This window comes from Mytilus californianus, unplaced genomic scaffold, assembly GCF_021869535.1.
Source record: "Mytilus californianus isolate M0D057914Y unplaced genomic scaffold, xbMytCali1.0.p SCAF_7, whole genome shotgun sequence".
Lineage (NCBI taxonomy): Eukaryota > Metazoa > Mollusca > Bivalvia > Mytilida > Mytilidae > Mytilus > Mytilus californianus.
This window is the reverse complement of record NW_026262723.1, coordinates 97,168,632-97,196,430: the sequence shown is the minus strand read 5'-3', so window position 1 is coordinate 97,196,430 and position 27,799 is coordinate 97,168,632. Positions and strand designations below refer to the sequence as shown.

The following is a 27,799-nucleotide window of genomic DNA, read 5'->3' as shown; positions in this document are numbered from 1 at the left end:
TCAGGTGACATCGGAAGAAATGAAAGTAGACATGTGACCTATTACATTATACAAGTGAAAGTACACCTGCAGAATTCAGTTTGAAACTCGTCTCACCATACAGAGAAATCTCCCTGTCTAAAATGTGAGTTTTTTTGTAATGAAAATATCTTTTTTTAATGTAGAATTATATCCTCCAATTTTAGAAACTTATACATTATATCAGAGACATATATATGTCTCTGATTATATACATGATTACATGGTTATTATGGTCAGAGACATATAATACATATGATTTTCTCTGTGTGCGATGTGCACACTAATACAAAAATATATTCCAACTCGTTCGTTATGCCCGTGTCTGTAGTGAAGTTATGAATTTTAATGGACGTGATCTAATTGTATTACTGGTAAATATTTAAGTAAAGATTTCGTTACCACCAAAAAACTTAGAACCTTTACTCAAATCTTTCATAGTTAGAATCATAGATACAAAAAGGTTTGGTTTTGAAGTTTGGCTGTACCAGTAGAAAACTTATTACAAGTGGGATAGCTAGCACATCCTCATCATTACAGTGATTTTTATAGCCTGTAAATTCAGGGAAGGTCTAGGTAAACTTGTCAATATGTCCTTTTAATAACTTATTTTAAAAGGTGACCAATCCAACACCTTAATTAGATCTGTGAATATTGTATTTATCTGTAAAAATATCCTCCTCTGAAACTACTGGGCCAAATGTGACCAAACTTGGCCACAATCATCATTGGGGTATCTTGTTTAAAAAATGTGTCCGGTGACCCGGCCAACCAACCAAGATGGCCGACATGGCTAAAAATAGAACATAGGGGTAAAATGTAGATTTTGGCTTATATCTCTGAAACCAAAGCATTTAGAGCAAATCTGATATGGGGTAAAATTGTTTATCAGGTCAAGATCTATCTGCCCTGAAATTTTCGGATGAATCGGACAACCCGTTGTTGGGTTGCCTCCCCCTGAATTGGTAATTTTAAGGAAATTTTGCCGTTTTTGGTTATTATCTTGAATATTATTATAGATAGAGATAAACTGTAAACAGCAATAATGTTCAGCAAAGTAAGATCTACAAATAAGTCAACTTGACCAAAATGGTCAGTTGACCCCTTAAGGAGTTATTGCCCTTTATAGTCAATTTTTAACCATTTTTTGTAAATTTTTGTAATCTTTTACAAAAATCTTCTCCTCTGAAACTACTAAGACAAATTTAACCAAACTTGTCCACAATCATCATTAGGGTATTTAGTTTAAAAAATGTGTCCGATGACCCTGCCCGCGAACCAAGATGGCCGACATGGCTAAAAAATAGTACATAGGGTAAAATGCAGTTTTTGGCTGATATCTCTGAAACCAAAGCATTTAGAGCAAATCTGACAGGATAAAATTGTTCATTAGGTCAAGATCTATCTGCCCTGAAATTTTCAGACCAATCAGGCAACACGTTGTTGGGTTGCTGCCCCTGAATTGGTAATTTTAAGAAAATTTTGCAGCTTTTGGTTATTATCTTGAATATTATTATAGATAGAGATAAACTGTAAACAGCAATAATGTACAGCAAAGTAAGATCTACAAATAAGTCAACTTGACCAAAATTGTCAATTGACCCCTTAAGGAGATATTGCCCTTTATAGTCAATTTTTTACAATTTTCATAAATTTTGTAAATTTTTGTAAATTTTTACAAAATATTTTCCACTGTAACTACTGGGCCAAGTTCATTATAGATAGAGATAATTGTAAGCAGCAAGAATGTTCAGTAAAGTAAGATCTACAAACACATCACCATCACCAAAACACAATTTTGTCATGAATCCATCTGTGTCCTTTGTTTAATATGCACATAGACCAAGGTGAGCGACACAGGCTCTTTAGAGCCTCTAGTTGAATTTAAACTAGCTTTCAGTAACTGCAAATACTCTCAAATCTATCCTTTGTGTCTTATGGTTGTTGTTATTATGTCCCCGCCGTAGTATATCATATTTTTTTTTTCGTTTATTGTTTTGTACATAAATCAGGCTGTTTGTTTCCTCGTCTGAATTTTTTTAAATTTGTCATTTTGGGGCCTCTTATAACTTACTATGTGGTATGGGTTTTGCTCATTGATGATGGCTGTACAGTGATCTATAGGTGTTTACTTCTAAATCATTTGGTCTCTGGTGGAGACTTGCAATCATACCAGATCTTCTTATTTTTATAGGGTTATCAGTTGCTGAGTGGTCTAAGTAGTTCAACTACTGCATTACTAGCCTGTCAACACTGAGGTTGTGATTTTGAGTCCCACATGTTGCAAGTGCATTTGACTTCAATCTTGATTGACTAGGATTGTAAGTTTTCCTACCATGGTTCTCTCCAGGCACTCCAACTTCTTCAACCAATAAAATCTGACCTGCATGAAATAGATAACAGTGCTGAAAGTGTCGTCAAACACCTATCAATCTATCTTATTTTTATTCTACTTTAATCATAGCTGTCTATGTAAAATAAGGAGATGAGGTATGATTGCCAATGAGACAACTATCCACCAAAGTTCAAATAAAGTGGATGTAAGCAATTATAGGTAACTGTACGGCCTTCAACAATGAGAAAAACCCTTACCGTATAGTCGGCTATAAAAGGCCCTGACATGAAAAATATGAAAATTCAATTGAGAAAACTAACGGCCTAATTTATAACAAAACAATTTACGAAAAACAAATATGACAGACATGAACCAACGACAACCATTGAACTACAGGCTCCTGCCTTGGGACAGGCACATAAAGAATGTGGAGGGGTTAAACATGTTTGTGAGCGCTCAACCCTCCCCCTAAACTGGGACAGTGGTGTAACAGCACAACATAAGAATAAATGATAAAAATCAGTTGAAAAAGGCTTAACTCATCAGATCGATACAAAGCAGAAAACATCAAACATAAACACAGACTGGACGTGGCAGGGTATTTATCCATCCCTCATCCCTAACAACAAAAAAGTCACTAAGTATAGATCTGAGAGTACTTGCAGTTACTGACTGCTAGTTCAAAGCCAATAACTAATAAACAAAAATAAAAATCATGTATCTGAGACTAAAATATCAATCAGTACACATCCAACAACCAATGGATTTAGTGTAAAGACGTCATTAACAGTCAGAGAAAAACATGACCTTGTGCAATGCCAAAATAAAGGTATCGACAGATTGTAGTATCGTTAAAGTGCATATGTGTATAACAAAACTATTTAGTGTGATTTTAATTTACTGATAGCAAAATCAAAATTTTATACCAATAAAAATAATATTCAAAGATTTAACTACAGTGTTGAATTGGTAACCTTTTAGAATAAGTTTATTTAAAAGATTGATAAGTTTACCTGGATTGTATATAAATTTCCGGGCTCTGTAAACAACATCACCGTAAAACTTAGGATGTGCTATTCCGTCTGAAATAAGTTTTTTTATCGTCAATTTTTGTGTAGAGTTTCTGGTGTAAAATTGAATCTAAATCTAGGAAAGGACACTTATTGCTGTTAATTTTGGATTTATTTAAAGTAAATTTGGTAGTATGTTTAGAGAATTCTTGATTATTTAACGAAAATATATGATCAAGATAACGGTAAGTGTTGTTGAATTTATCAATTAAATGGAATTTAGACTTTACTAAGTTTGGCCATAAACTGTGATTCATAACAGTACAGGAACAAGTCTGCTATTAAAGGGGCACGATTGGTGCCCATAGGAATACCTACAATCTGTCATAAAAGACAGTTATAGACTTATTACCACTGATGAAGTTGCTGTCATGGGTCACAGACAAATGTAGATATTGGTGTTCAACTTGTTTCTTAAATTTTTATGCCCCCACCGAAGCGGAGGGGGCATTAAGTTTTACCCTTGTCAGTCCGTACGTATGTACGTCCCAAAATTGGTTTCTGTTCTCTAACTTAAGTTTGCCTCAACCAAATGTTATCAAACTTATACACAATTTTTATTACCACAAAACACAGATCAAGTTTGAATTTTGGTGGCGTCACTTTAACCGTTCTAGAGTGATGCCCCTTTATAAATGGAAAAATTGCAAAATTTTTCATTTCCGTACTCTAACTTAAGTTTGCCTCATCCAAATGTTGTGAAACTTATACACAATGTTTAAACCACAATACACAGATCAAGTTTGAATTTTGGGGGCGTCACTTTTACTGTTCTAGAGTAACTTTAAATAATTTAAAGCAGTGTAAGGGAGGTAATGTATAAAGTAATGGCTAATGAACAATTAAGACAATTTAAAAGCAGTGTAAGGAAGGTAATCCAAATACAACGTTTTGATTATCTCCCTTACACTGCTTTTAAATTATGTTTAAAGAAATGCATATTTATAAACAAAGACTAGTAAAAATATCTGCAAATGTTGCATCCTACGCAACAGCATAGTGTATTGCACAAAAGGAAGAAAAAAAAAGGGGGGGGGTAAATTTTTTTTTTTTTTTTTGTGGGGGGAGGGGGGGGAGGGGGGGGTCAATTCGCAACAGCGAAGTGTATTGCACAAAAGCAAAAAATTGAATATGAATTCAAATCATATAACCAATTCTAAGTTCTTTGACTACAGTTATTCTGTGTCAGAAACCTTTTATGTGTCAAATATTTAATTACAATCCAAATTCAGACCTGTATCAAGCGCGAATATTGCGTCCATTTTTGCCCCAACTGTTCAGGGTTGGACCAGGGTTGGACCTCTGTGGTCATATCCAGCTGCGCTCGGCGAAGCAATTTATTTTTGTTGATACTTAATATTTTTGCCCTTCAAAAATTATTGTTTTTAACACGATCAGATTTAAAAAAAGTATAAATTCAATGAGACCTTTAAATTTCTTCTTGAAAAGTCAATCATTCATTGATTTAAAATTTAGCAAGATGAAAACGCATGTACTATTACAGAATAATGACACATATTGTCAGAGCAAGAGGTAATCATTAAAAATTTATGTCAATACACATCTGAAGAACTAATTTTTATTTTATTTGTTTGTATGTGTAGGTTTATGATTTTTTTATGCATATTCTTAACTCATAAGCACCATACCTTCTTTCCAGGTAATTCCCCTGCTGTGAATCTTTCTGCAATTTTATAATACAATGTATCAGGGAGAGTTTTAATAAATTGGTTACATTACAAGGATACAGAAAAAAAATGAAGATTTATTAAACATCGTATTAAAGATTACCCTATATACTATTATATTAAAAATAGAATCACTGTTGGATGATATAAGTATGAATTAAGAAGACAAATTTCTTGTGAATCTGTACAGAAATGCAGTACCTGAACATTTGTACATCACCTGTTGATTTCCATCGTAGCTTTAACTAAGTCAATAACATATTAATTTTTTATGTTTTTTTCTGGTTCATTCTGTTCTCTTTTATATCCTTTATTATTGTAAATGTATTTTCTATTTCTGAATAATAATCCTAAAAATGTTTTGTACATTGTTTCATTGCTAGTGACAGTCGATGCCCCTTTAATTGTACATTGTTTCATTGCTAGTGACAGTCGATGCCCCTTTAATTGTACATTGTTTCATTGCTAGTGACAGTCGATGCCCCTTTAATTGTACATTGTTTCATTGCTAGTGACAGTCGATGTCCCTTTAATTGTACATTGTTTCATTGCTAGTGACAGTCAATACCCCTTTAATTGTACATTGTTTCATTGCTAGTGACAGTCAATGCCAATTTATGCATGAGTCTTGTGTTGCCTAAGCTAACACAATCATAGTTTGAATAATTATTTTTTATAATAAAAATGTCAGTTGTCAGGACTTCTTACAATTTAGAGACAACATATGTTTGAATAAAAAGAACTTCATAATAAATGAACACACTCAACAATAAGCACTGTTTGATTTAAATGTTTGCTTTATTATGTAAAAGCAATATTTACCAGTATTTATTTGGGAGTGGTATGGGGATTTATATTTCAAAGTAAGTCCTGCTGGTCTAAGTAGATGAGGTAGGTTAGTGAATTCTATTTCGTGACTTCTAAGTGGAGATAGCTCTAAGTCATTTAATGAAAATAAGTGTGATTTTATTTTAAACTTGTGTTTGTTTGCTGGCAACAAAAGAAATCATATTCATTTTGTACTGACCAGTTTGGAGTAGTATGTGGATTCAGATTAATTGTTGATTTGCACTCTGTGGTTAAGATTTTTATAAGATATTTATGCCCCCACAGTAGCAGAGGGGGCATTAAGTTTTACCCTTCTCTGTCTGTACGTCCGTACGTACATCCGTACGTCCCAAAGTTGGTTTCCGTTCTCTAACTTTAGTTTGCCTCAACCAAATGTTAGAAAACTTATACACAATGCTTATTACCACAAAACACAGATCAAGTTTGAATTTTGGTGGTGGCACTATAACCGTTCTAGAGTTATTCCCCTTTACAAATGGAAAAATTGCTGAATTTTTCGTTTCCGTTCTCTAACTTTAGTTTGTCTCAACCAAATTTTATGAAACTTATACACAATGATTAATACCACAAAACACAGATCAAGATAGAATTTTGGTGGTGTCACTTTAATCGTTCTAGAGTTATGCCCCTTTACAAATGGAAAAATTGCTGAATTTTTCATTTCTGTTCTCTAACTTTAGTTTGCCTCAACCAAATTTTTTGAAACTTATACACAATGCTTATTACCACAAAACACAGATCATTTTAGAATTTTGGTAGTGTCACTTTAACCGTTCTAGAGTTATGCCCCTTTACATATGGAAAAATTGCTGAATTTTTCGTTTCCGTTCTCTAACTTAAGTTTGCCTCAACCAAATGTTATGAAACTTATACATAATCTATATTACCACAAAATAAAGATCAAGTTTGAATTTTGGTGGTGTCACTTTTACCGTTCTGTGTTATGCCCCTTTACAAATGGAAAAATTGCTGAATTTTTGTTTCCGTTCTCTTATTTAAGTTTGCCTCAACCAAATGTTATGAAACTTATACACAATGCTTATTACCATAAAACTCAGATCAAGTACAAATTTGGGTAGCGTGAATTTTACCGTTCTTCAGTTATGTCCCTTTATAACTTATACAACTATATGCAAGCGGGGGCATCATCTGTGTCCCATGGACACATTCTCCATTTATTTTTTTATAAGTATCTTTGGAGTATAACTTGAAACCGTACATATTTAGCTTCAGTGATTATGACGAAAATTTCAATACAACATAGAAATAAAGTGATTTAGTAAAAAGTATGATAGTATAGTGACATGTTTTCTACTAAGTTCAAAACTCAATGACGCTGGAATAATGATTTGAAACTCTCCCTAATAGTAAAAAATCACAGAAATATTAGCAAAAGGGGAATTAACTGGAATCAAGGTAGGGTGTTAATGTGTAAAGTATATGCACAAAAAAATCATATACCTACATGTATTTAGAATACAAGGATTTTATTTTTTTACGCTGACAATATGTGTCATTATTTTGTATTGGTTCATGCATTTTCATCATCAGGAGTTAATTTTTTTTGTCCAGGTAAATTAATCATCCGATTATTGGCTTTTCAAGGAGACATTTAAGGGTATCAATGAATAAACTCCAAAGAGAACAATGGCTATTGTATTTTTTCAATAGGAAAGCTCAACTTGCAAAAGTTTAAATGGACAGGTAAACACCATATGATTCTGAGGAAAAAAGTTTCATTTCTTTTGCAGTAAGAAAAGTCATCTATAACTAATCAAACAAAGAATTCCATTATCCAGTAAAATAACAATAAAGAACTGACATTTAAATGCCAAATTTTGCTCTCAAAAATCTAATCACAACTCAACTGGTTTGCTGAAAGCTGCCAAAATAACCCAACACCAAAATATCTCAATTTCAGTGGTAGGAGACATTTTGCTATGGTGTTGCATGAAATATATTTCAGGTTCTAAATTAAACTATTCTATAAAGACATTTTTACAAAGTAATGAAAGTGTAAAAAAAGGTGAGTTGATTTTCAACTCTTTTTCAGTACATGTAGTTATTCACACCCAGTTTAATTATCTCCCTTTAATTGAACATGATTATCTTCCTCCTCTTTTGTTTAAACATTTAAATATAATCTTCCAGCTATCAATTTTATTTATGAAGTAGATTTTTTATAATCAAATGTTTGCTTTTACTATTTATCGTCATTAAAAAGTGTATGTTCAAATTCTTAAATTAGTTTTAAAGATGTAAACTTAATCTAACATGAAGAAAGGGTTAGTCTGGGAAAAATTTAAGGTTATCATTTAATTCTTTTTTCAAAATCATCAAGTTGGTTAAGGAAAATGTATGATGAAGCTTAGTATTCTTCCCAAGTGAGAAAAACTAAAAAAAATCCAAAAGTTAATTTTGAACTCATTTTTTGTCAGAATGCTCATTAAATTTCAATGTTTACTAATTAGTTCAGCTAACTGTATGTTGATTTTAGAATATTTTGAAGGCTTATCAGTTTCTAGAAATATGCAGCAAAAACCTCAAAACACAAATTGTCCAAAATCAGACATTTTAGTAAAATCAGTCATTTCAGTAAAATCAGTCATTTCAGTAAAATCAGACATTTAAGTAAAAATATTTTTATATTTATTAGTAAGAGTAATTATTAGCCTGCCACTTGTTACATACAAAATAGGGAGATGTGGAACAAAGGTCAAAGAGACAGCAACCAAAAAAATTTATAAAAAGACTTCAACAAAGTTTAATAAATCATTTTATTGTGAAATCTTATAATCATGAAGGTTATCTTTATCTCTTGATAGATGAATAAGATTTAATTTGAATGGGTTTTGTTAGATAATACACAAGGAAGTTCTAACAAGTCACGATAAATGAAAAACTACCAAGACAAAACATTATTTATAATCATTTTGTATTTTCATTTCTCCAGGAAGTTCATCATGTTTTATTGTATCACTTCCTTTTATACTTTGATTTATATGTAATTTATATTGTAGTTTGAAGTTTGAAGATGGGATGTTTTAAGATACTTGTTTTACTTAATATATTTTGGCTAACAACCTACACCACTGCTTATATAAGACCTATCATTGGTATGTATATTTTTAAATCTTTGTTTACAAAATTAAACAAGAGGTTTTTATGAGCTCAAGTTGGAATACATCTATGACACTGTATAATTTGAATAACAGGATTGATTGACTGATTGAGTGCTGTGTTTAATGCCACTTTCAGCACTATTGGCTATTTCATGGCAGCCAGTTTTTGTTAGTGGAGGAATCCTGAGTCCTGAGTGCCTAGAGAGAACCAGTACCTTCAGCAGGGATACTGCCAATCCTAGTCAATTAAGATTGTAATCAAAGGCACCTGCCCCATGTGGGATTTGAACTCACAACCTCAGTGTTGACAGGCTAGTGATACAGTAAATGAACTACTTAGACCACTCAGCTGTTGAGGCTCCTGAGTAAAAGGAAATGTGTGTAATATGTCAATGAGATAGCAACCTAATAACGAAATAAAAAAAGATATCCAGAAGTCAACAATAGACAGTTGTTTTTTTTATCATATGTCAAGCTCTTAATTACCCTGAGACAAGCAGTCAATAAATTAAGCAGAGACAAACTGAGAAATGCCATCAACACCAAATTCCCTAAAGGACAAAACCAAGATATAAGGAAAGACAATCACTGATAATAGCTTCCTGACTTATGACAGTCACATTCATGGCAGGATCAAACAAGCTTTTAGAGTACTCAACCCTATCTGTTTTTCATCTCAATCAGTGAAATCAAAAGGCAGGATTTAAAACATACAAGGAAAACCAGATTAGAAAAGGTACTTATATACCTCTGTAACTATACTTTTTTGTACCCAGGCTTTTGGGCTGCCTTGTCTGCTGTCCGTCGTGAACTTGGGCAAAAACCTTCTCTGAAACCATTGTACTAAATAGTACTAAATTTGGCCTACTTCATTAAAGAATGTCCAATGACCAAATTTAAATTAAAATGGCCACTATGTTCAAAATACCTCATACAGGCAAAATGCAAATATTTGTCAAATATATTGAAAACAATGATAGATAGAGGAAATGTGATATGGTTAAAGTTCAGACTTGTGAGATGGCTCCAAATAGGAGTTAAATTGCCCTTAAGTAAAAAATAATTATTGACCTATTTTAACATATTTGAATATTGTCTTGCAACAGTAATGTAAAAAAAAGTGAGAAAAACAATGCTTGACAGATTTTTAAGCTACACTTCCTTGTTTTTGCTTATCCATTTTTAAACAACTGCAAAAAATTTTTGCAGTCGTATATTGGTATGATGTTGGCGTCGTCGTCGTCGTCGTCGTACGAAGACACACTGGTTTTCGCACAATAACTTTAGTTTAAGTGAATGGATCTCCATGACATTTTACCATAAGGTTCAATACCACAAAAGGAAGGTTGGGATTGATTTTGGGGGTTATGGGTTATAAAGGAAGACCAGTAAAAATATCTGCAAATGTTGCATCTTTTTTTTTTTTTTACCAAAAAATCCATATGAAAGATTTGACACGATATTTTAAAAAGAAATTGTGGGGGGTCAATTTTTTCTCATTTCAGATTTCAGAAATTAAAAAGAAAAATTCTTCAAATATTTTTTTTTTTTCAAAAAAAAAGTGTGTGTGTGTGTGTGTGTGTGGGGGGGGGGGGGGTTAATACGCAACAGCATAGTGTATTGCACAAAAGCAAAAAAAAAAGGGGGGGTAAATTTTTTTTTTTTTGTGGGGGGAGGGGGGGTCGATTCGCCAAAAAAAATTTAGCATCGCAACAGCAAAGTGTATTGCACAAAAGCAAATTGAATATAAATTCAAATCATATAACCAATTCTAAGTTCTTTAACTACAGTTATTATGTGTCAAATATTTAATTACAATCCAAATTCAGACCTGTATCAAGCGCGAATATTGCATCCATTTTTGCCTCAACTGTTCAGGGTTGGACCTCTGCGGTCGTATCCAGCTGTGCTCGGCGAAGCAATTTATTTTAACTGTTTGCCTTGATTTCTTTTGAATGCTTCATTAACTATAAGTGTTAAAATTCATTTTTCAGATGAATAAATATGTAAGAAGTAAACGAATAAAAATACTAGTTTTAAAACTTACAGGTGTTGTAGCTCAAAAGTCTTCTGGTGGCCATGGTGACACAGGAATACCAGCAGACTACATTAAATGGATAGAAAGTGCAGGAGGTGGTGTTGTGCCAATAAGGTAAGAGCAAATACAAGCACTGTGTTTTTAATTACACTAAATATAACTATATTCAGTATTGTAGTAGAAAAATTGTGACCAAACAATAACATTTGTATTGAAAAAAAGAAAAATAAACCCCTATGTGTAGGTCCACATATGGATTCGATTATAAATCTTTTTTAAATTTCTGAAGATGTGCTCACTATTTTTTATTTGCTGGAACAGGCTTTTCAAGAACCATTAGTGTAACTTAATGAAAAAAATGTATAATGTTTAGTCTGGTCAGGTGAAAAAAATGATCTGCTATTGACTGTATTTTTTATTTACAGGGACAAAGAATCTGAAGAATACTACGAAAAAATGTTTAAATATACAAATGGGTAGGTTAGAAGAATTTGTATAGTTCTTACCATAGTTTCTTATTTCTCAGCAAACTTCTTATAGAAATATAGTAATGGTAAAACAAGGATGCTTCAACAAGGAGTAAGTTGAAAAGTTAAATGATTGTTGATCATAAACAAAAGGTCAGCTGTCACAAATACACAGTGTCTGCATGTTAATAATGTAAAAAAAAATGTTCAATATTGATGATATTTTCTGGTCTCTGACAAAGTATGATCATTATATAAAGGTTTAGTAACTCATGAAAATTGAAAAAGGCAATTTAATTATTATTATTGAAATTAAATTATGAAAGTTGATATCAAACAATATCCAATTTGAACTAGTTTTTCAACCTTTTCTCTTATGGTAAAATCTATCTTTGTGTTAAATAGAAAATTCTGCAAAACATTGTTCTTGTCTTTGGCACCTACACAGTTTGACTAGTTTCCAACCTCAAACTTTGGCATAAAACATTTTTAAAAAGCTTTTTGTATGCTTCAGAATGGAATTAAAGGAGAGGTATGATACGAGCCATTATTTCGCCCCTGAAACTTCAACAAAATAGTTAACTTAATCCATCCTTTCAAAATTATGTTAATTATATTAATAAATAATATCATTGGTATAAAATGGAAACTTAAGTGACGGAAGATTCACTTGTGATGTCACTATGATGTCATACATGTGTTGAAATTGACGTATTTGACCAAAAATTGTCATTTCTCACAAATTTTTGAACAAAATAGGTATGATCAAAGGCTTTACCTAAAAAGATATTTTAAACACATTAACATCTTTGTAAATTACATATTTAAGGAAAAATGTTTTTTAGGTAAAGCCTTTGCTTATTAGGGAGATGGTTGAACACTCACAACCATATTGAACCCCACTACATTCTTTAGGTGCCTGTCTCAAGTTGTGAACCTGTAATTCAGTGATTGTTGTTGGTTGCTGTCTGCTGTATATGTTTTTTTGTATTATATGAAATGGAATTAAAATCCATTTGTCACTGGCTTTATAGCTATATTTTCCAGGCCTCATATCTAGTTTTAACAATATAGTACCGTGAGGTGAACATTCTTTAGATTTTATCTATGTCCATGTCAAGTAATTCTGTAATTTCAAGCTACAAAACTTTTAAGAGCTTACTTTATATAGATAACTATTGTTTATTTTTTAATGCTGTAGAGTGACCTATACTAGTCGTTTAAATCAAGAATGTTTATATCTTTGGTGGATATATAGTCTCATGGGCAATCATACTACAGATCCTCATTTTTATACTTAAAATATTTTGCCAAAGATGTCCCATTGTATCATGTATTTTATAAAATGATTTGATGAGTCAGTTTGATTAATAGATTGTCAGTAGAATTAATATTCTATTTCATTGCAGAGTACTGCTTCCAGGAGGCGGTGTAGATCTGTTTACATCAGGCTATGCTAATGTTTCAAGATACTTCTATGAGATGGCACTGAAGGCATGTACCTAACACTTAAACACATGTATATTATAAATACTGTGAATCCAGTAATGTTTGGGATATTCTTATTATTTTTAGAACTACAGCTGGATAAAAAGATACATTTTAAATTTTGATAGCATTATTAGTATGAAGCATTTCCTGAGATCACAAAAATTTAATCTTAACATTTTCATGCGACCACCGTGCCGGAAGGTGGCATTAAGTGTTACCCTTGTCCGTCCGTCCGTACATATGTAGGTCCCAAAACTAGTTTCCATTCTCTAACTTAACAATTTTGCCTCAACCAAATGTTATGAAACTTATACACAATGCTTATTACCACAAAACACAGATCAAGTTCGAATTTGAGTTGCATCACTTTATACCATTCTTGAGTTATGTCCCTTTATACTATTATATGCAAGTGGAGGCATCATCTGTGTCCCATGGACACATTCTGTCATTTTTGGTCTATAGTTCAACAATTGCAGTAATAAATGCATGCAACAGTTTACAGTTTACATGTTTTGTAACAGCATTTATAAGACCTGTATAGTCTTTCAGAAGTTGTTGTGAATTGATAGATTATCGTTGGTGATCTCAACGAGATTGATTTTCTCGCTTGAGCCGGTACGGCGAAAGTGAGAAAAGCAATCGAGTTGAGATGACCAATGATAATCTGTTTATCGCTATTTTACCTATGAAGACGTTGTTAATTTCCTTGACAACGGCATGTGTTCCCTTAGTTTCTAGCGATAATTTTCATATCACTCGACTCCATTTTCATATCACTCGACTCTGCTGAGAAAGGAAATTATCAGTCAGCAAGATCAAAGGAAAAATTTGTAAAAATAGCGATAATAACTATTACAGTATTGGCACATGAAATTTAACATGAAATTTAATAGGAAATATGAACATCTCACTATTCTGACTATAGATCTTCATTTGTTAAACTAGTAGTAAATCTTAAAAATGGAATAAGAGATTCTTTCTAGAGTTCAGTATTAGGTTTATTGATTTATAGATCCTTTCAGATTTACAAAAATGATCATCTTTTACAAAGTTTTCTGTTAAATGCTAGTGAATGACTAGTTTAGCTATAGCAGTCAGAATAGACTTTCAAGTAATTAGTTTTTCCTTTTATCTAACTTTAAGAAAAAAATGCCAGGTATGTACACAAGCTACTGTACCTTAGCAGGTCACACAGTTATTCTTTTCTCAACTTCCTAAAGGCAGATAAGTTATTAATCACATTTCAAGTAAGTTTACTAATGGAATATCAAAACATGCCAATGGTTTTAATAAGAACAAAAGATTCTGATTATAGATTAGATTATGATGTTACAGCAAAGTGCCTTTTCAGCATTTTATATAAAAAAAATACATATTTTTTTGCCATTTTAAACAAATCTTTGTTTCAGAAATTAATAGTGCATGCATGAACTATCAAAACAGCTAACTACAGCATCAGTCTATCTGAATATATGATTATCACCTTTCGTTTACTTGTCACTAATATATGTAATAATTAAATAATTTTACCCTTTTTAGAATTGGAATTCAGTCTGTTCCTTCTTTTGGGTATTTAAATCTTATAATTTCCACTATATGTTAAATTCACTAGAGTAAAGATTTTGTGCATATCTGTAAAGTACTTTATCAAATATAATTTTACAAATCTTTATATTTTAGGCAAACAAGGTCCTTAATGCTCCTACTCATTTAGAAGTGTTGATTTGTAATCATTTATTGTACACATTACACTTTCTTTCTTATGCTTTATACTTGATATATTTTTCTAAAGTCACTGTCACTACATATCGTTAAACTTAGGGTCTAATAGATATGAAAGACATCACTTATTTAACCAAGGCAAAATATAGGACGGTAAGTCATGATCATATTTCTGTGGCATTTATTATTTGGTAGATGTCACATAAATGTTTGATTGATTTATCTTATTTGTAATAATGAAATAGTTACAAGAAAGGAGAATCTTATCAAGGTTTTTGACTTTGTATTTTAGGCTTATGATAAAGGTGACTATTATCCTGTATGGGGAACATGTTTAGGATTTCAGGAGTTATCTGCCCTTACTGCAGGAGTATTGGTGACAACAAATGCCAGCGTGTGGGATAAGTCTCTTCCTTTGAATTTAACTGAAGGTAAAATTTCAAATTTAATCAGTCATGTCCACTATTGTTTACTGAATTGTACAATTGGTATAAATATGATGTTTGATGAATAAAGATAAATTTATAAAAAAAATTGATATTTTCAGTTTAACCTTTTTACTTTTCAGATTACAAAGAAAGTCTTATGTTTGGTAATCTTCCTGATGATGTTAAGAACTATCTAATGAAAGACAATGTAACACCTAACTTCCATTCATATGGTGTAACAGTTCAGGTAGGCAATTCTTATGGTGTAACAGTTCAAGTAGGCAATTCTAATGGTGTACCAGTTCATGTAGGCAATTCTTATGGTGTAACAGTTCAGATAGGCAATTCTAATGGTTTACCAGTTCATGTAGGCAATTCTTATGGTGTAACAGTTCATGTAGGCAATTCTTATGATGTAACAATTCAGGTAGGCAATTCTTCTTGTATAACAGTTCAGATAGGCAATTCTTATGATGTAACAATTCAGGTAGGCAATTCTAATGGTGTAACAGTTCAGGTAGGCAATTCTAATGATGTAACAATTCAGGTAGGCAATTCTAATGGTGTAACAGTTCATGTAGGCAATTCTTATGGTGTAACAGTTCAGGTAGGCAATTCTTCTTGTATAACAGTTCATGTAGGCAATTCTTCTTTTGTAACAGTTCATGTAGGCAATTCTTGTGGTGTAACAGTTCAGGTAGGCAATTCTTCTTGTGTAACAGTTCAGGTAGGCAATTCTTCTTGTGTAACAGTTCATGTAGGCAATTCTTGTGGTGTAACAGTTCATGTAGGCAATTCTTATGATGTAACAATTCAGGTAGGCAATTCTTCTTGTATAACAGTTCAGATAGGCAATTCTTATGATGTAACAATTCAGGTAGGCAATTCTAATGGTGTAACAGTTCAGATAGGCAATTCTTATGATGTAACAATTCAGGTAGGCAATTCTAATGGTGTAACAGTTCAGGTAGGCAATTCTAATGATGTAACAATTCAGGTAGGCAATTCTAATGGTGTAACAGTTCATGTAGGCAATTCTTATGGTGTAACAGTTCAGGTAGGCAATTCTTCTTGTATAACAGTTCATGTATGCAATTCTCCTTTTGTAACAGTTCATGTAGGCAATTCTTGTGGTGTAACAGTTCAGGTAGGCAATTCTTCTTGTGTAACAGTTCAGGTAGGCAATTCTTCTTGTGTAACAGTTCATGTAGGCAATTCTTGTGGTGTAACAGTTCATGTAGGCAATTCTTATGATGTAACAATTCAGGTAGGCAATTCTTCTTGTATAACAGTTCAGATAGGCAATTCTTATGATGTAGCAATTCAGGTAGGCAATTCTAATGGTGTACCAGTTCATGTAGGCAATTCTAATGATGTAACAATTCAGGTAGGCAATTCTAATGGTGTAACAGTTCATGTAGGCAATTCTTATGGTGTAACAGTTCAGGTAAGCAATTCTTCTTGTATAACAGTTCATGTAGGCAATTCTTCTTTTGTAACAGTTAATGTAGGCAATTCTTGTGGTGTAACAGTTCAGGTAGGCAATTCTTCTTGTGTAACAGTTCAGGTAGGCAATTCTTCTTGTGTAACAGTTCATGTAGGCAATTCTTGTGGTGTAACAGTTCATGTAGGCAATTCTTGTGGTGTAACAGTTCATGTAGGCAATTCTTCTTGTGTTACAGTTCAGGTAGGCAATTCTTCTTGTGTAACAGTTCATGTAGGCAATTCTTGTGGTGTAACAGTTCATGTAGTCAATTCTTCTTGTGTAACAGTTCATGTAGGCAATTCTTGTGGTGTAACAGTTCATGTAGGCAATTCTTGTGGTGTAACAGTTCAGGTAGGCAATTCTTCTTGTGTTACAGTTCAGGTAGGCAATTCTTCTTGTGTAACAGTTCAGGTAGGCAATTCTTCTTGTGTAACAGTTCATGTAGGCAATTCTTGTGGTGTAACAGTTCATGTAGGCAATTCTTGTGGTGTAACAGTTCATGTAGGCAATTCTTCTTGTGTTACAGTTCAGGTAGGCAATTCTTCTTGTGTAACAGTTCATGTAGGCAATTCTTGTGGTGTAACAGTTCATGTAGTCAATTCTTCTTGTGTAACAGTTCATGTAGGCAATTCTTGTGGTGTAACAGTTCATGGTGGCAATTCTTATGGTGTAACAGTTCATGTAGGAAATTCTTCTTTTGTAACAGTTCATGTAGGCAATTCTTCTTATGTAACAATTCAAGTAGGCAATTCTAATGGTGTAACAGTTCATGTAGTCAATTCTGATGGTGTAACAGTTCATGTAGGCAATTCTAATGGTGTAACAATTCATGTAGGCAATTCTGATGGTGTAACATTTAAAGGTCGGAAATTCTCATTGTGTAACAGTTCTGATAGGCAATTCTTCTTGTGTAACAGTTCATGTATGCAATTCTAATGGTGTACCAGTTCATGTAGGCAATTCTTATGATGTAACAATTCATGTAGGCAATTCTAATGATGTAACTGTTCATGTAGGCAATTCTAATGGTGTAACAGTTCATGTAGGCAATTCTAATGGTGTAACAATTCATGTAGGCAATTCTAATGGTGTAACAGTTCATGTAGGCAATTCTAATGTTGTAACAGTTCAGGTAGGCAATACTTTGATAACAGTTCAGGTAGGCAATTCTTATGGTGTAACAGTTCAAGTCGGCAATTCTTCTTGTGTAACAGTTCAAGTGGGAAGTTCATTTTGTGTAACAGTTCTGGTAGGCAATTCTTCTTGTGTAACAGTTCTGGTAGGCAATTCTAATGGTGTAACAGTTCAGGTTGACAATTCTTATGGTGTCACCGTTCAGAGAGGTAATTTTCACGGTAGAAAAGTTCAGGTAGGCAAACCATATTGCATAAAAGTTTAGGTTAGCAGTTCTTGCGGTGTAATAGGCAGCCAGGCAATTCTCATGGTGTGACCGTTTATGTAGACAGTTTTGATGCTGTTATAGTGCAGGTGGGCTACTCCTTTTGTGTAACAGTTAATAAAGGCATTTCAAATTAGATAACACTAAATTTTTTGGGTAATTCTAATGGTTTTATTTAATTGCAATTGTATTCTTGACATGGATAATTTTTGTTAGGCTTAAAAGAATTGAGTTGACTGTTGATTTAGAAAAAAAATTGTTCTACAATATCTCAATCAGGGGGAATTTGTCAACCCACACTTTATGTACTGGTACTTCATATAAAATTCAAGAAAAAAATATTTTCTTTCAGACATACAACAGTAACTCCAGACTGAAAACATTTTTTAAAGTGTTGTCAACAAATGTAGCTTCAAATGGGAAAGAATTTCTCTCAACAGTTGAAGGTCAGTTTCTTTAATGTCCGCGTGTTAAACATGAATCATTTTATAATGATAATTTCTTATTTACTGGTTACATTGTACCTTTCAGTCAATTTCAGACTGATATTGAAACTGACTAGAAAGGACAATGTTATCACTGATTTGGACTGTTGAGTCCAATTTTGGTTATGGTGGTTTGAATAATAATAATTGATAACTTTGTTTGAATATACCATATGTTAAAATTTCAGACAAGCATTTCAGAATACAGTTTTTGTCCTCTTAGCTATTGTCAAAACAAAGGACTTGTCACTGGTTGTTATCAAAGTAAAATAAATAAATTTCTTGAATCTTACCTATATGGCCAATGTTTCCTGTCTTAAATAGTTGTCAAGAACCTTTATGAAGGCTGAAAATTTCTTCCTTTTGTCATTTTCCCCCCGATATATTTTATCTAAATCAATAAATATTCCTCAAACAAGTTGGCCTATTCATTTCTCCCATTTTAAAGAAATGTTAACTAATAATCTCATAAATATTTATCCAAGGTGCTTTCTAATTATAAATATATATATTATTATTTCAGATATATTGGGTTAAGAATGAAATATTCAGACTCATTGTTGTAAAACAAGGTTCTCTTCTTACCCTCACTGTACTATTTCTAGATGTAAGTTAAGGTATAAAGCAGACCTAATAAACCTTGAAATATAATTTATGGTGTAAATGTTGATTTGTGTACATATATTTTTATGCCCCCGCCGTAGCGGTGGGGGCATTAAGTTTTACCCTTGTCCGTCTGTACGTACGTACGTACAAACGTACGTCCGTACGTCCCAAAATTGGTTTCCGTTCTCTAATTTGAGTTTGCCTCAACCAAATGTTATGAAACTTATACAAAATGCTTATAACCACAAAAAACAGATCTAGTTTGAATTTAACCGTTCTAGAGTTATGCCCCTTTATAAATGGAAAAATTGCAAAATTTTTAGTTTCCGTTCTCTAACTTAAGTTTGCCTCAACCAAATGTTATGAAACTTATACACAATGCTTATTACCACAAAACACAGGTCAAGTTTGAATTTTGGATTTTTTACAAGATATTGATTATTGGTTTTTATCTGGTGGGGTAAGCCTGCCATTGAATAAGTTAAATTTTATTTTTGGAGATTTATCAAAAGTTCGAAAAGGTGACCCATATAATTTGATTTTTCTATACATGAAACAATATATATACAACAGTAGATGTTTTTCAAAAGATCTTTCACTCAGTGCCATTAAAGAAAAGCTAAAATATATGTACAATTTAGAAAAAATAATGGCAGTCAAAAATAAGAGACAAGAGCACTTTGATACCATGTGGAATGCATTTAAAGAATTATTTTTATAACTCAATTTGTCATTTATTATTTACAGATAATTATTGTCAAAACTAACATATTATATTATTGTATCTAATAGCACAACTTATTATGTACTGAAAATCTTACAGGATATTTTAACCTCTTCTTTTTTTTCATAAAATACTTTAGCCTTCTCATGTGCCACACAGTGGTACATAAACATTTAACTCAAATTATCTTTTCTTCCGTATTTATGTTCTCTTTTCATATAAATATAAAACTGAATTTTCAACAATGTTTATTGTCATAAATAAATATATATTCAAATGTATTGCTAATATTACTGTATGTTTGTTTGATGTGTTGTATTTGTTGTTATTCTTGAAAATAATAAAAATTAAAAAAAAAAAGTTTGAATTTTGGTGGCGTCACTTTAACCGTTCTAGAGTTATGCCCCTTTATAAATGGAAAAATTGCAAAATTTTTATTTTCTTCTAAATATCAAGTAATTTTTAAAAATGGAGTTATCTTCCTTTGTCCAACTACAATCAATGCTTTATACAATGCAATGTTTAATTTTGACTTCCACTGATAAAACACAGATCAAGTTGAATTTGGGTAGTGTCACTTTAACCATTATCGAGTTATGCCCCTTTATAAATCGAAAGATTGCAAAATTTTTAGTTTCCATTCTGTAACTTAAGTTTGCCCCAACCAACCATTATGAAACCTATACACAATATTCATTACCACAAAACTAAGATCAAGCACAAATTTTTTGTTTCTGTTTTCTAACTTTAGTTTGCCTCAACCAAATGTTATGAAACTTATACACAATTGCTTATTACTACATAATACAGATTAAGTACGAAATTTGGTGGCGACACTTTTACCATTCTTGAGTTATGTCCCTTTATAAACATAAAATTGCTGAATTTTTCGTTTCCGTTCTCTAACTTTAGTTTGTCTCAACTAAATGTTATAAAACTTATACACAACCGTTCTAGAGTTATGCGTGTTTACAAATAGAAAAATTGCTGAATTTTTAGTTTCTGTTCTCTACTTAAGTTAGCCTCAACCAAATGTTATGAGACTTACACACAAGGCTTATTACCACAAAACTCAGATCAAGGTCAAATTTGGGTAGGGTCACTTTTACCGTTCTTCAGTTATGTCCTTTTATAACTATATGATAATAGATATGCAAGTGGGGGCATCATCTGTGTCCACATGTGGACACTATCCACATTTATTTAATTAGATATACACTACATAATCTTTAGGAAAAGTCTTCTCAAACCTCAACCATTAGCTCTCAGATGTTTTGTCCTCTGAATGATGTTGGCTATTCAGGTTTATACAGCTTGTTAGAAAAATTCTGTCAAACATTATTCACTGTCTTCATGTCAATCTTATTCTGCTTTTATTTTATTTTCAGCACATAAATATCCAGTATATGGTATACAATGGCATCCAGAAAAGAGTAACTTTTTATGGAACAGTAGATATACTGGATTAGTACATGACTTTCAGTCTATACGGGTCTCACAACATTTTGCCAACTTTTTTATCAGTGAAGGTAATTTAAAAAAAGAATAAATACAGCTAAAAAGAAGGAGATGTGGTATTTTTCCAATGAGACAACTACCCAACAGAGTTCAATGTGGTTGTTTTAATCAAATATAGGTTACTGAAGGTCTTCAACAATAAGCAAAACCCATACCTAATAGTCAGCTTTAAATGGCATGACAAAATGTAAAACAATTCAAAAGAAAAAAACCAACAGCCTGATATATTCCTTGTCTGTGTATTGTGCTTGTTCGTGCATTTTCAATAACTCATTCAGTAATGGCCTTCAACAGTTTTAGATGTTTTTGGGGGGTTTTCCTTTGACTATTTTGATAAAATTACAAAATTACTGTGACCTAGAATTAACCTACAAAAACAATTTTTTCATCAGAAAAATGTGATATACTATTAAAACTCAACAATTGAAAGCTTGTCTTTATTTTAGTAAGAAACCATATTTTTGACTCATCTAATTTTTATACGCCCGTTTACGGGACGTATTATGGTATACCGTTTTCCGTCCGTCTGTCCGTCCGTCCGTCATCAACATGTTAGACAATAACTCAAAAACGCTTCAACCAATTTGTATGAAACTTTGGTGCTTTGTTTATATCTATTGATGTAAGCTCGATTTTTATAAATTTTAGATTTTACGTTTCCGAGTTGTGGAATTTTTTTCATAAAAAAGGGGGGATTTTCAGTTTTCAGATGATAACTCAAAAGTGCTTTGAGCAGTTTTCATGAAACTTTGGTGACTCATTTATATCTATTAAAATAAGCTCCCTTTAGTTTTTTTATAAATTTCTGATATGACATCGAGAAGTTATGGAACTTTATTCGTTGAAAAAGCGACAGGCGTATCATGCCCTCATGGCACAGCTCTTTATTAATTGTGGTCCAATGAATAGAATGAATTGCAGTCCTTGTGCAACATATTGAAAGTAATTATTAGTACAAAAATATTGATAGATTATATATATAGTTTATACATTTGTAAATTTTGTATTAAAGAATGCACATTTTTTGTCTATTTTCAGCCAGGAAAAATAAACACAAGTTCCCAAGTGTTGAGATGGAAGCTAAAGCAATGATTAACAATTATCCAGTTTGGTATACAGCCGATTCTACATTTGAAGAAATGTATTTCTTCAACTATACAATTAATTAAATCATGCTTATGATATCAATCTGTTTGATTATTAAACAAAAAATCTTATAAACATGTAAATAGAATTTTAAACGGAAAAATCTTTCACCAGAGGATTGTTAACCTGTAAGTTTTCAAAGGTGACAATACAAAGTCATCTCAAAATTCTGAAAAAAGCATGTAATTTTAATTATACTTGAAATTTCTTAACAAATTATAGTACTGTTTGGTTTCGTTTGCTTTTTTTTTAACTTTAGATGTAATAATACCTTTAGTTATCCTTTTACATACTATTTTATTTTGATGTACTTTATGATGAGACCATGTCAACAAGTCCCTCGGCAGTTTATTTTATAATATGTCATCCTGTAATAACTGTATTATTGTATTAACATATGTATGTTTCTCAGAAATCCTAGGTCTCCAAGTCACTGTAAATATTCATCAACAATCATTTTTGACTGTGATATCTTATAATTGTATTCATTTTTACATTACTGATCCTGTTTAATAAATATACATTTACTTTTACATGTATTTATTGACTATCAAATACTGTAAATTCAGAAATTATTGCATACAATTGAGAATGTAAACGGGGAATGCGTCAAAGAGACAACAACCTGACCAAAGAGCAGAAAACAGCCCACGACCACCAATGGGTCTTCAACACAGCAAGAAAATCCTACACCTGGAGGCATGTTCATCGAAAATGGATGTCACACTATACTCCAAAACATATAAATGAACTAAAATTAAAATGCACTTATTATTGCGATTTTTGAAGAATGGAAAAAAATGTGAGATTCGTTATTGCGATACTCACCTAATTGCATTATTCACATTAATAAAAACCTCACAATTATTTCTGAATTTACAGTAACATATGCAGTCTCTCAAACAACACTGTAAATATTATTGTCATCATTTGGCCTACATTGTCAAGACTGAATATTCACATATGCATTTTAAAGAACCACAGAACAGAATGAAATCAAGCTTGGTATGAATGTTTCTCAGAAGGTCCTTTCCAGGCTTGTTACTTTGGTGCTAAGTTGTCAACAAATATGGCCACTTTGGTGCCAGTTTATGAACAAACATGGCCATTTTAAGCCTACATTATTGGCTTGGCTTTGGAAAAAAAAATTCAAGAACCATTCAATCACTTGGTTCCAACCCTAGCAGACCACTTTTTATGATTTTCTAAAAAGTGTGAATTTGTATGCCAATAGGAAACTTAGGTCAAGGTTGATATTGCAACTCATTGGGAATTTGATTTTAAGTTTCCTTTCAAGAATAGATGAAGTTAAATTAAATACAACCATGTAGAACTGTTCTTGAGAAGGTACTTAATAAATGTTTTGACTTTTTTCCTGACGAAAAATACAATATTGCTCTAAGGGGCAAAAATGCTCATTGGTCCAAATTTCAAGTGACCCAATCAGACCAAACTTCACTGACATGTTCCTTCACGGCTTTTTACAAGTGTTTTTTTTTTTTTTTTTTTTTTAAGGACATTATATATTTATTTATTCACCAAATATGCTTGTTACATTGTTACTTCAAGAAACCAAGCTTTTCTTGATGTATCCTGTTATATTCCACTGATTAACCAGGTTAGTAATCAGCTGCTGGTATATATGTATGTACACATTTCTTGAAATACAATTGTACAACATTTTTATGCATTATGTTTTTATCTATTCAATCGTCTATACTTCTTTTTACAAGTGTTGTTACCTTGGTGTCAATCTGCAATTCAAATTGTCAGCAAGTATAGGTAAAAATTTACATTAACACCAAATGAAAAATTAGATTTTGATTTTTATTTTCAAAAAGGGGCCTTGTTGGCTGAGTGGTCTAACTAGCCCATCTACACTATCACTAGCCTGTCAACACTGAGGTTACAAGTTAGAATTCTGCCTGTGGCATATTTGATTGATTGCATGTGGAAGGTTTTTCTCTGTTGGCACTCAGGCTTCCTCCACCAACAAAAACAGGCTGAATCGATATAGCCAAGAGTTCTGAGAAATGCGTTAAGCTCCAACAATCAATCATTTTCAGGAAATTATGAAGTTAAATAAAGAAAAAAACTAAGCAGAAATTTTTTTCAGAAGGAATTTACTAAATGTCGCTACTTTTTTGTTTTGATGAAAAGTCCTACATGGTTTTAATTTGTCAAAAGGAGTCCGATTAGTGTTCTTATTTTGCTACACTGCAATATTTTTAAGACCCTTCAGCTATGCAGGCGAAGTTTTGTCAGTTGAGTGATTCAGGAGTGGGGAGTCTCTTGTTCCGTTATGATTATATATGTAGCTGTATCGTGATATATAACAAATTCTCCATTCTCTGAAATTTAGGTTCTACTGTTGGTGGTTGTTGTGTTTTGTGCTCTCCAAATACTTTTGGTAATTTCTGCTAGCCTTTTTTATTTCAGCTTTCACTTAATTTGTGCTTAAACTTAACATAGAATACATTCCTGTAAAAGAATACCAACTGCAACATTGGGAGAATATATATAATGAAAGACTTGAATCTCTGAAATTTATTGATTAAAGAATATGTAAATATTGAAAATAGTTCTGTTAAACCTGAATTTTGAAGAAGAATTTTCCACTGAAAGAAATATAACTATTTTAAACATGACACAATAAAACAATTTCTTTAAAGAACATTTATTCATTTTCTCACAAGCTGCATACATAGATGGTGTTATGTTACTTTAGTATGTCTGAACAGCATTTCTCACTTTTTTAAAGATATTTAATGTTTATATATTGAAGAATGAATTGATATATAGAGCTTTTAATTATCATTTGTATTTTTTTGTTTTTCTTTATACTTTGAAATATTGTGTGTATTTTTTAAAAAATAGATAGAAAGAAAATTGTACATTATGAAAGTTATTGATAATATATGTTGAGATGGACCAAAATACACCATTATGTTCTTTTGCTACATGTGTACTTTTTTATTTACTGGGTACATCATTTCTATTAAAAAGATAAAAGAAATCAGATTTTTTTTCTAAATTAATTTGTGTATATAAATACATTCATATTTTATATGTTATACTGTTGGACCCTGAATGGAAATGTATAATTGCATCTTGAATCTAAAATACATATGTCAACCTATAAATGTCTACCAATTATTGAGTGGCATGGGATGGCTTTTTCATTGTCGTATACCCAACATATCCTTTTATTTCAATATTCTGCAAATGTGAGATCCAACAAAATTTATTCTGCGTCTTATATAATTTACACTTCTAATATAAATGCATGATGCTTGCATGTACTCAATGTTTCCTCAAACAAAATATATTAAAGCAAAACAGTTTTGTAGTTTTAAGAACACAAGTTCAGTTGGTTAAAAGGGTAACTGCTCATAATATTTGAAAGACCTTACAGGTTAAAAATTGTGCTGTTTCCAGGTCAAACTAGATATCATTGAGATAGGAGCCATCTCTGTGGGCCCCGCTGTAAATAACGTGTGGTAAAAAATTTGTATGGATAAGCTGATATGAAGCACTTTTTTAAGTTATTACATAGTCTCGTTATGTGCTGAGAGTGATTTTATTCTATGTTTTTTAGTTAAAGTGTTAAATTTGGCCTAGGAAGTTGTACATACATTATGACACACCCTCTAGTGTTGGTTAATATACATGTCAAGTATAAACTTTGAAATCAAAATGGTTCTCAAGATATAGAGCAGACATGATCTGTACCATAGGACATGGGGTTGTCAACTGAAACCAAAGTTTTTGACCTTGACCTTTGACCTAGGAAGTTGTACATACATTATGACACACCCTCTGGTGTTGGTTAAGGTATAAAACCACTAATTCATAGCCCCATTGCTTTCTATGTTAAATTCTGCAAATTCAAGCATTAATGGCTACTTTGTCTTAAGTTCAAATAAAGTGGCAGTTATTTCATGTCAAAACTGTACCTTATCCTGACTTGTGCTGAAAAAATCAACATACCTTTAATTGCATATTAGAGCGTACTGGTTCCCGGAAGTTTGATAGTACAAAAACAGGAACTTCTGATCTGAACAACAGGCCAAATGAGCCCTCCTATTAAAATTTCATATACTTCTTTATTATTCAAATAAAACTTTCAATAAGGGTTCTACAGTGATCCCAAGTCCCCAAGCTTTCATTTGATACTAAAACTACCCAAATATTCCAACTATTGACAAAGATACAGCTATGCGTAGGAACTATTTTGTTTACAATATGTACTACTTTCTTGTATGTTCTTTCCGACCGGGCCTGAATTAGTGGTTCTATACCTATAACAGCACCAAACTTGTTATATTGACTTCTGCTTGACTTAATTTCCTTCTGTGATCTATTTCTAGCATAGAAAAACACATCAAGCTTTTGTCAAAACACTATATCACTGAATTCAAGCTCAAATTGGACTGGTAGTAGCATATGCGTTAAACAAAGAAAACTACTTATGGATACTAATAGTGACAGATATAACACTTTTTCAATTTTTCCCAGCTCTGATTTGTTAATATCTACTCAAATAACAGTGTTCTTACCTATATGTTTATTTTTATCAGAGATTCTTCCTTCAATATAAATACAGTGGTCCAAACATAAAATATAATTGATAATTTTGTCCCCCCTTTTTTCTACATGTTGGAAAAGGAGAGTGATTTGGTAAAAAACCATACTTTTATGTATAAACATGGATCAACAAGAGCAATTTATGTATCTCCAAGCTAGACAACTTGCTAAAATGGTTATAAAATGCATTTCAAGTGAGATTTTGAATTTCTTACATAAGTATACACCAATTTTCCTTGAAATAAGTAATTCACTTAGAAACACAATAAAACATGAACACTCACTAGATAATTTGACCAAAAACAATATTTATACTGTAAACTAGTCATGATATACAAGTCATTGGTTTCAGTGTTAGATAATCCAAAAATTGAAATTTCGGGTAAAATCTTAACTGTGTGCATGCTAAATGACCAAAAAAGGCTAAAATACCTTATTTTAGCAATTTGAGGGTTGTAACTTGACACTAACATAATTGTTACATAAAAAAAAATAATGTAACATGATTTCTGACAACAAATGTGACCAATTTTCACTGTAAAGGGTATGATTTCTAAAAATAGAATTTCACATGCCTGTCAGTAATAGGTATAAAACCACTAATTCATAGCCCCATT

General features: G+C 32.0%; 1 protein-coding gene across 3 annotated transcripts; it reads left to right on the top strand.

The window, feature by feature from the left end:
• The first annotated feature begins 11 nt into the window (after positions 1–11).
• LOC127709080 (gamma-glutamyl hydrolase-like) lies at positions 12–23,128 on the top strand. 3 transcript variants are annotated; one of them, XM_052214429.1, is made up of 11 exons: positions 34–124; positions 2,213–2,339; positions 8,981–9,076; positions 11,132–11,234; positions 11,546–11,596; positions 12,997–13,081; positions 15,096–15,234; positions 15,372–15,478; positions 18,469–18,562; positions 21,320–21,460; positions 22,488–23,128. In XM_052214429.1, the coding sequence occupies exons 3-11, from the start codon at positions 8,995–8,997 to the stop codon at positions 22,616–22,618; spliced, it is 933 nt and encodes a 310-aa protein (XP_052070389.1). In that variant the 5' UTR covers positions 34–124; positions 2,213–2,339; positions 8,981–8,994; the 3' UTR covers positions 22,619–23,128. The 3 variants fall into 3 exon arrangements, with proteins under 3 accessions (XP_052070388.1, XP_052070389.1, XP_052070390.1); XM_052214428.1 differs by lacking the exon at positions 2,213–2,339 and having other exon boundaries at positions 12–124; XM_052214430.1 differs by lacking the exons at positions 34–124; positions 2,213–2,339 and adding an exon at positions 7,646–7,664.
• Positions 23,129–27,799: the final 4,671 nt, after the last annotated feature.

Bases quoted from the DNA above. Each gene is read 5' to 3' on its own strand.
- LOC127709080 (XM_052214428.1), top strand. From the start codon at position 8,995: ATGGGATGTTTTAAGATACTTGTTTTACTTAATATATTTTGGCTAACA. The intron at 9,077-11,131 runs GTATGTATATTT...TAAAACTTACAG, and splicing joins TTATATAAGACCTATCATTG to GTGTTGTAGCTCAAAAGTCT. The intron at 15,235-15,371 runs GTAAAATTTCAA...TTTACTTTTCAG, and splicing joins TCCTTTGAATTTAACTGAAG to ATTACAAAGAAAGTCTTATG.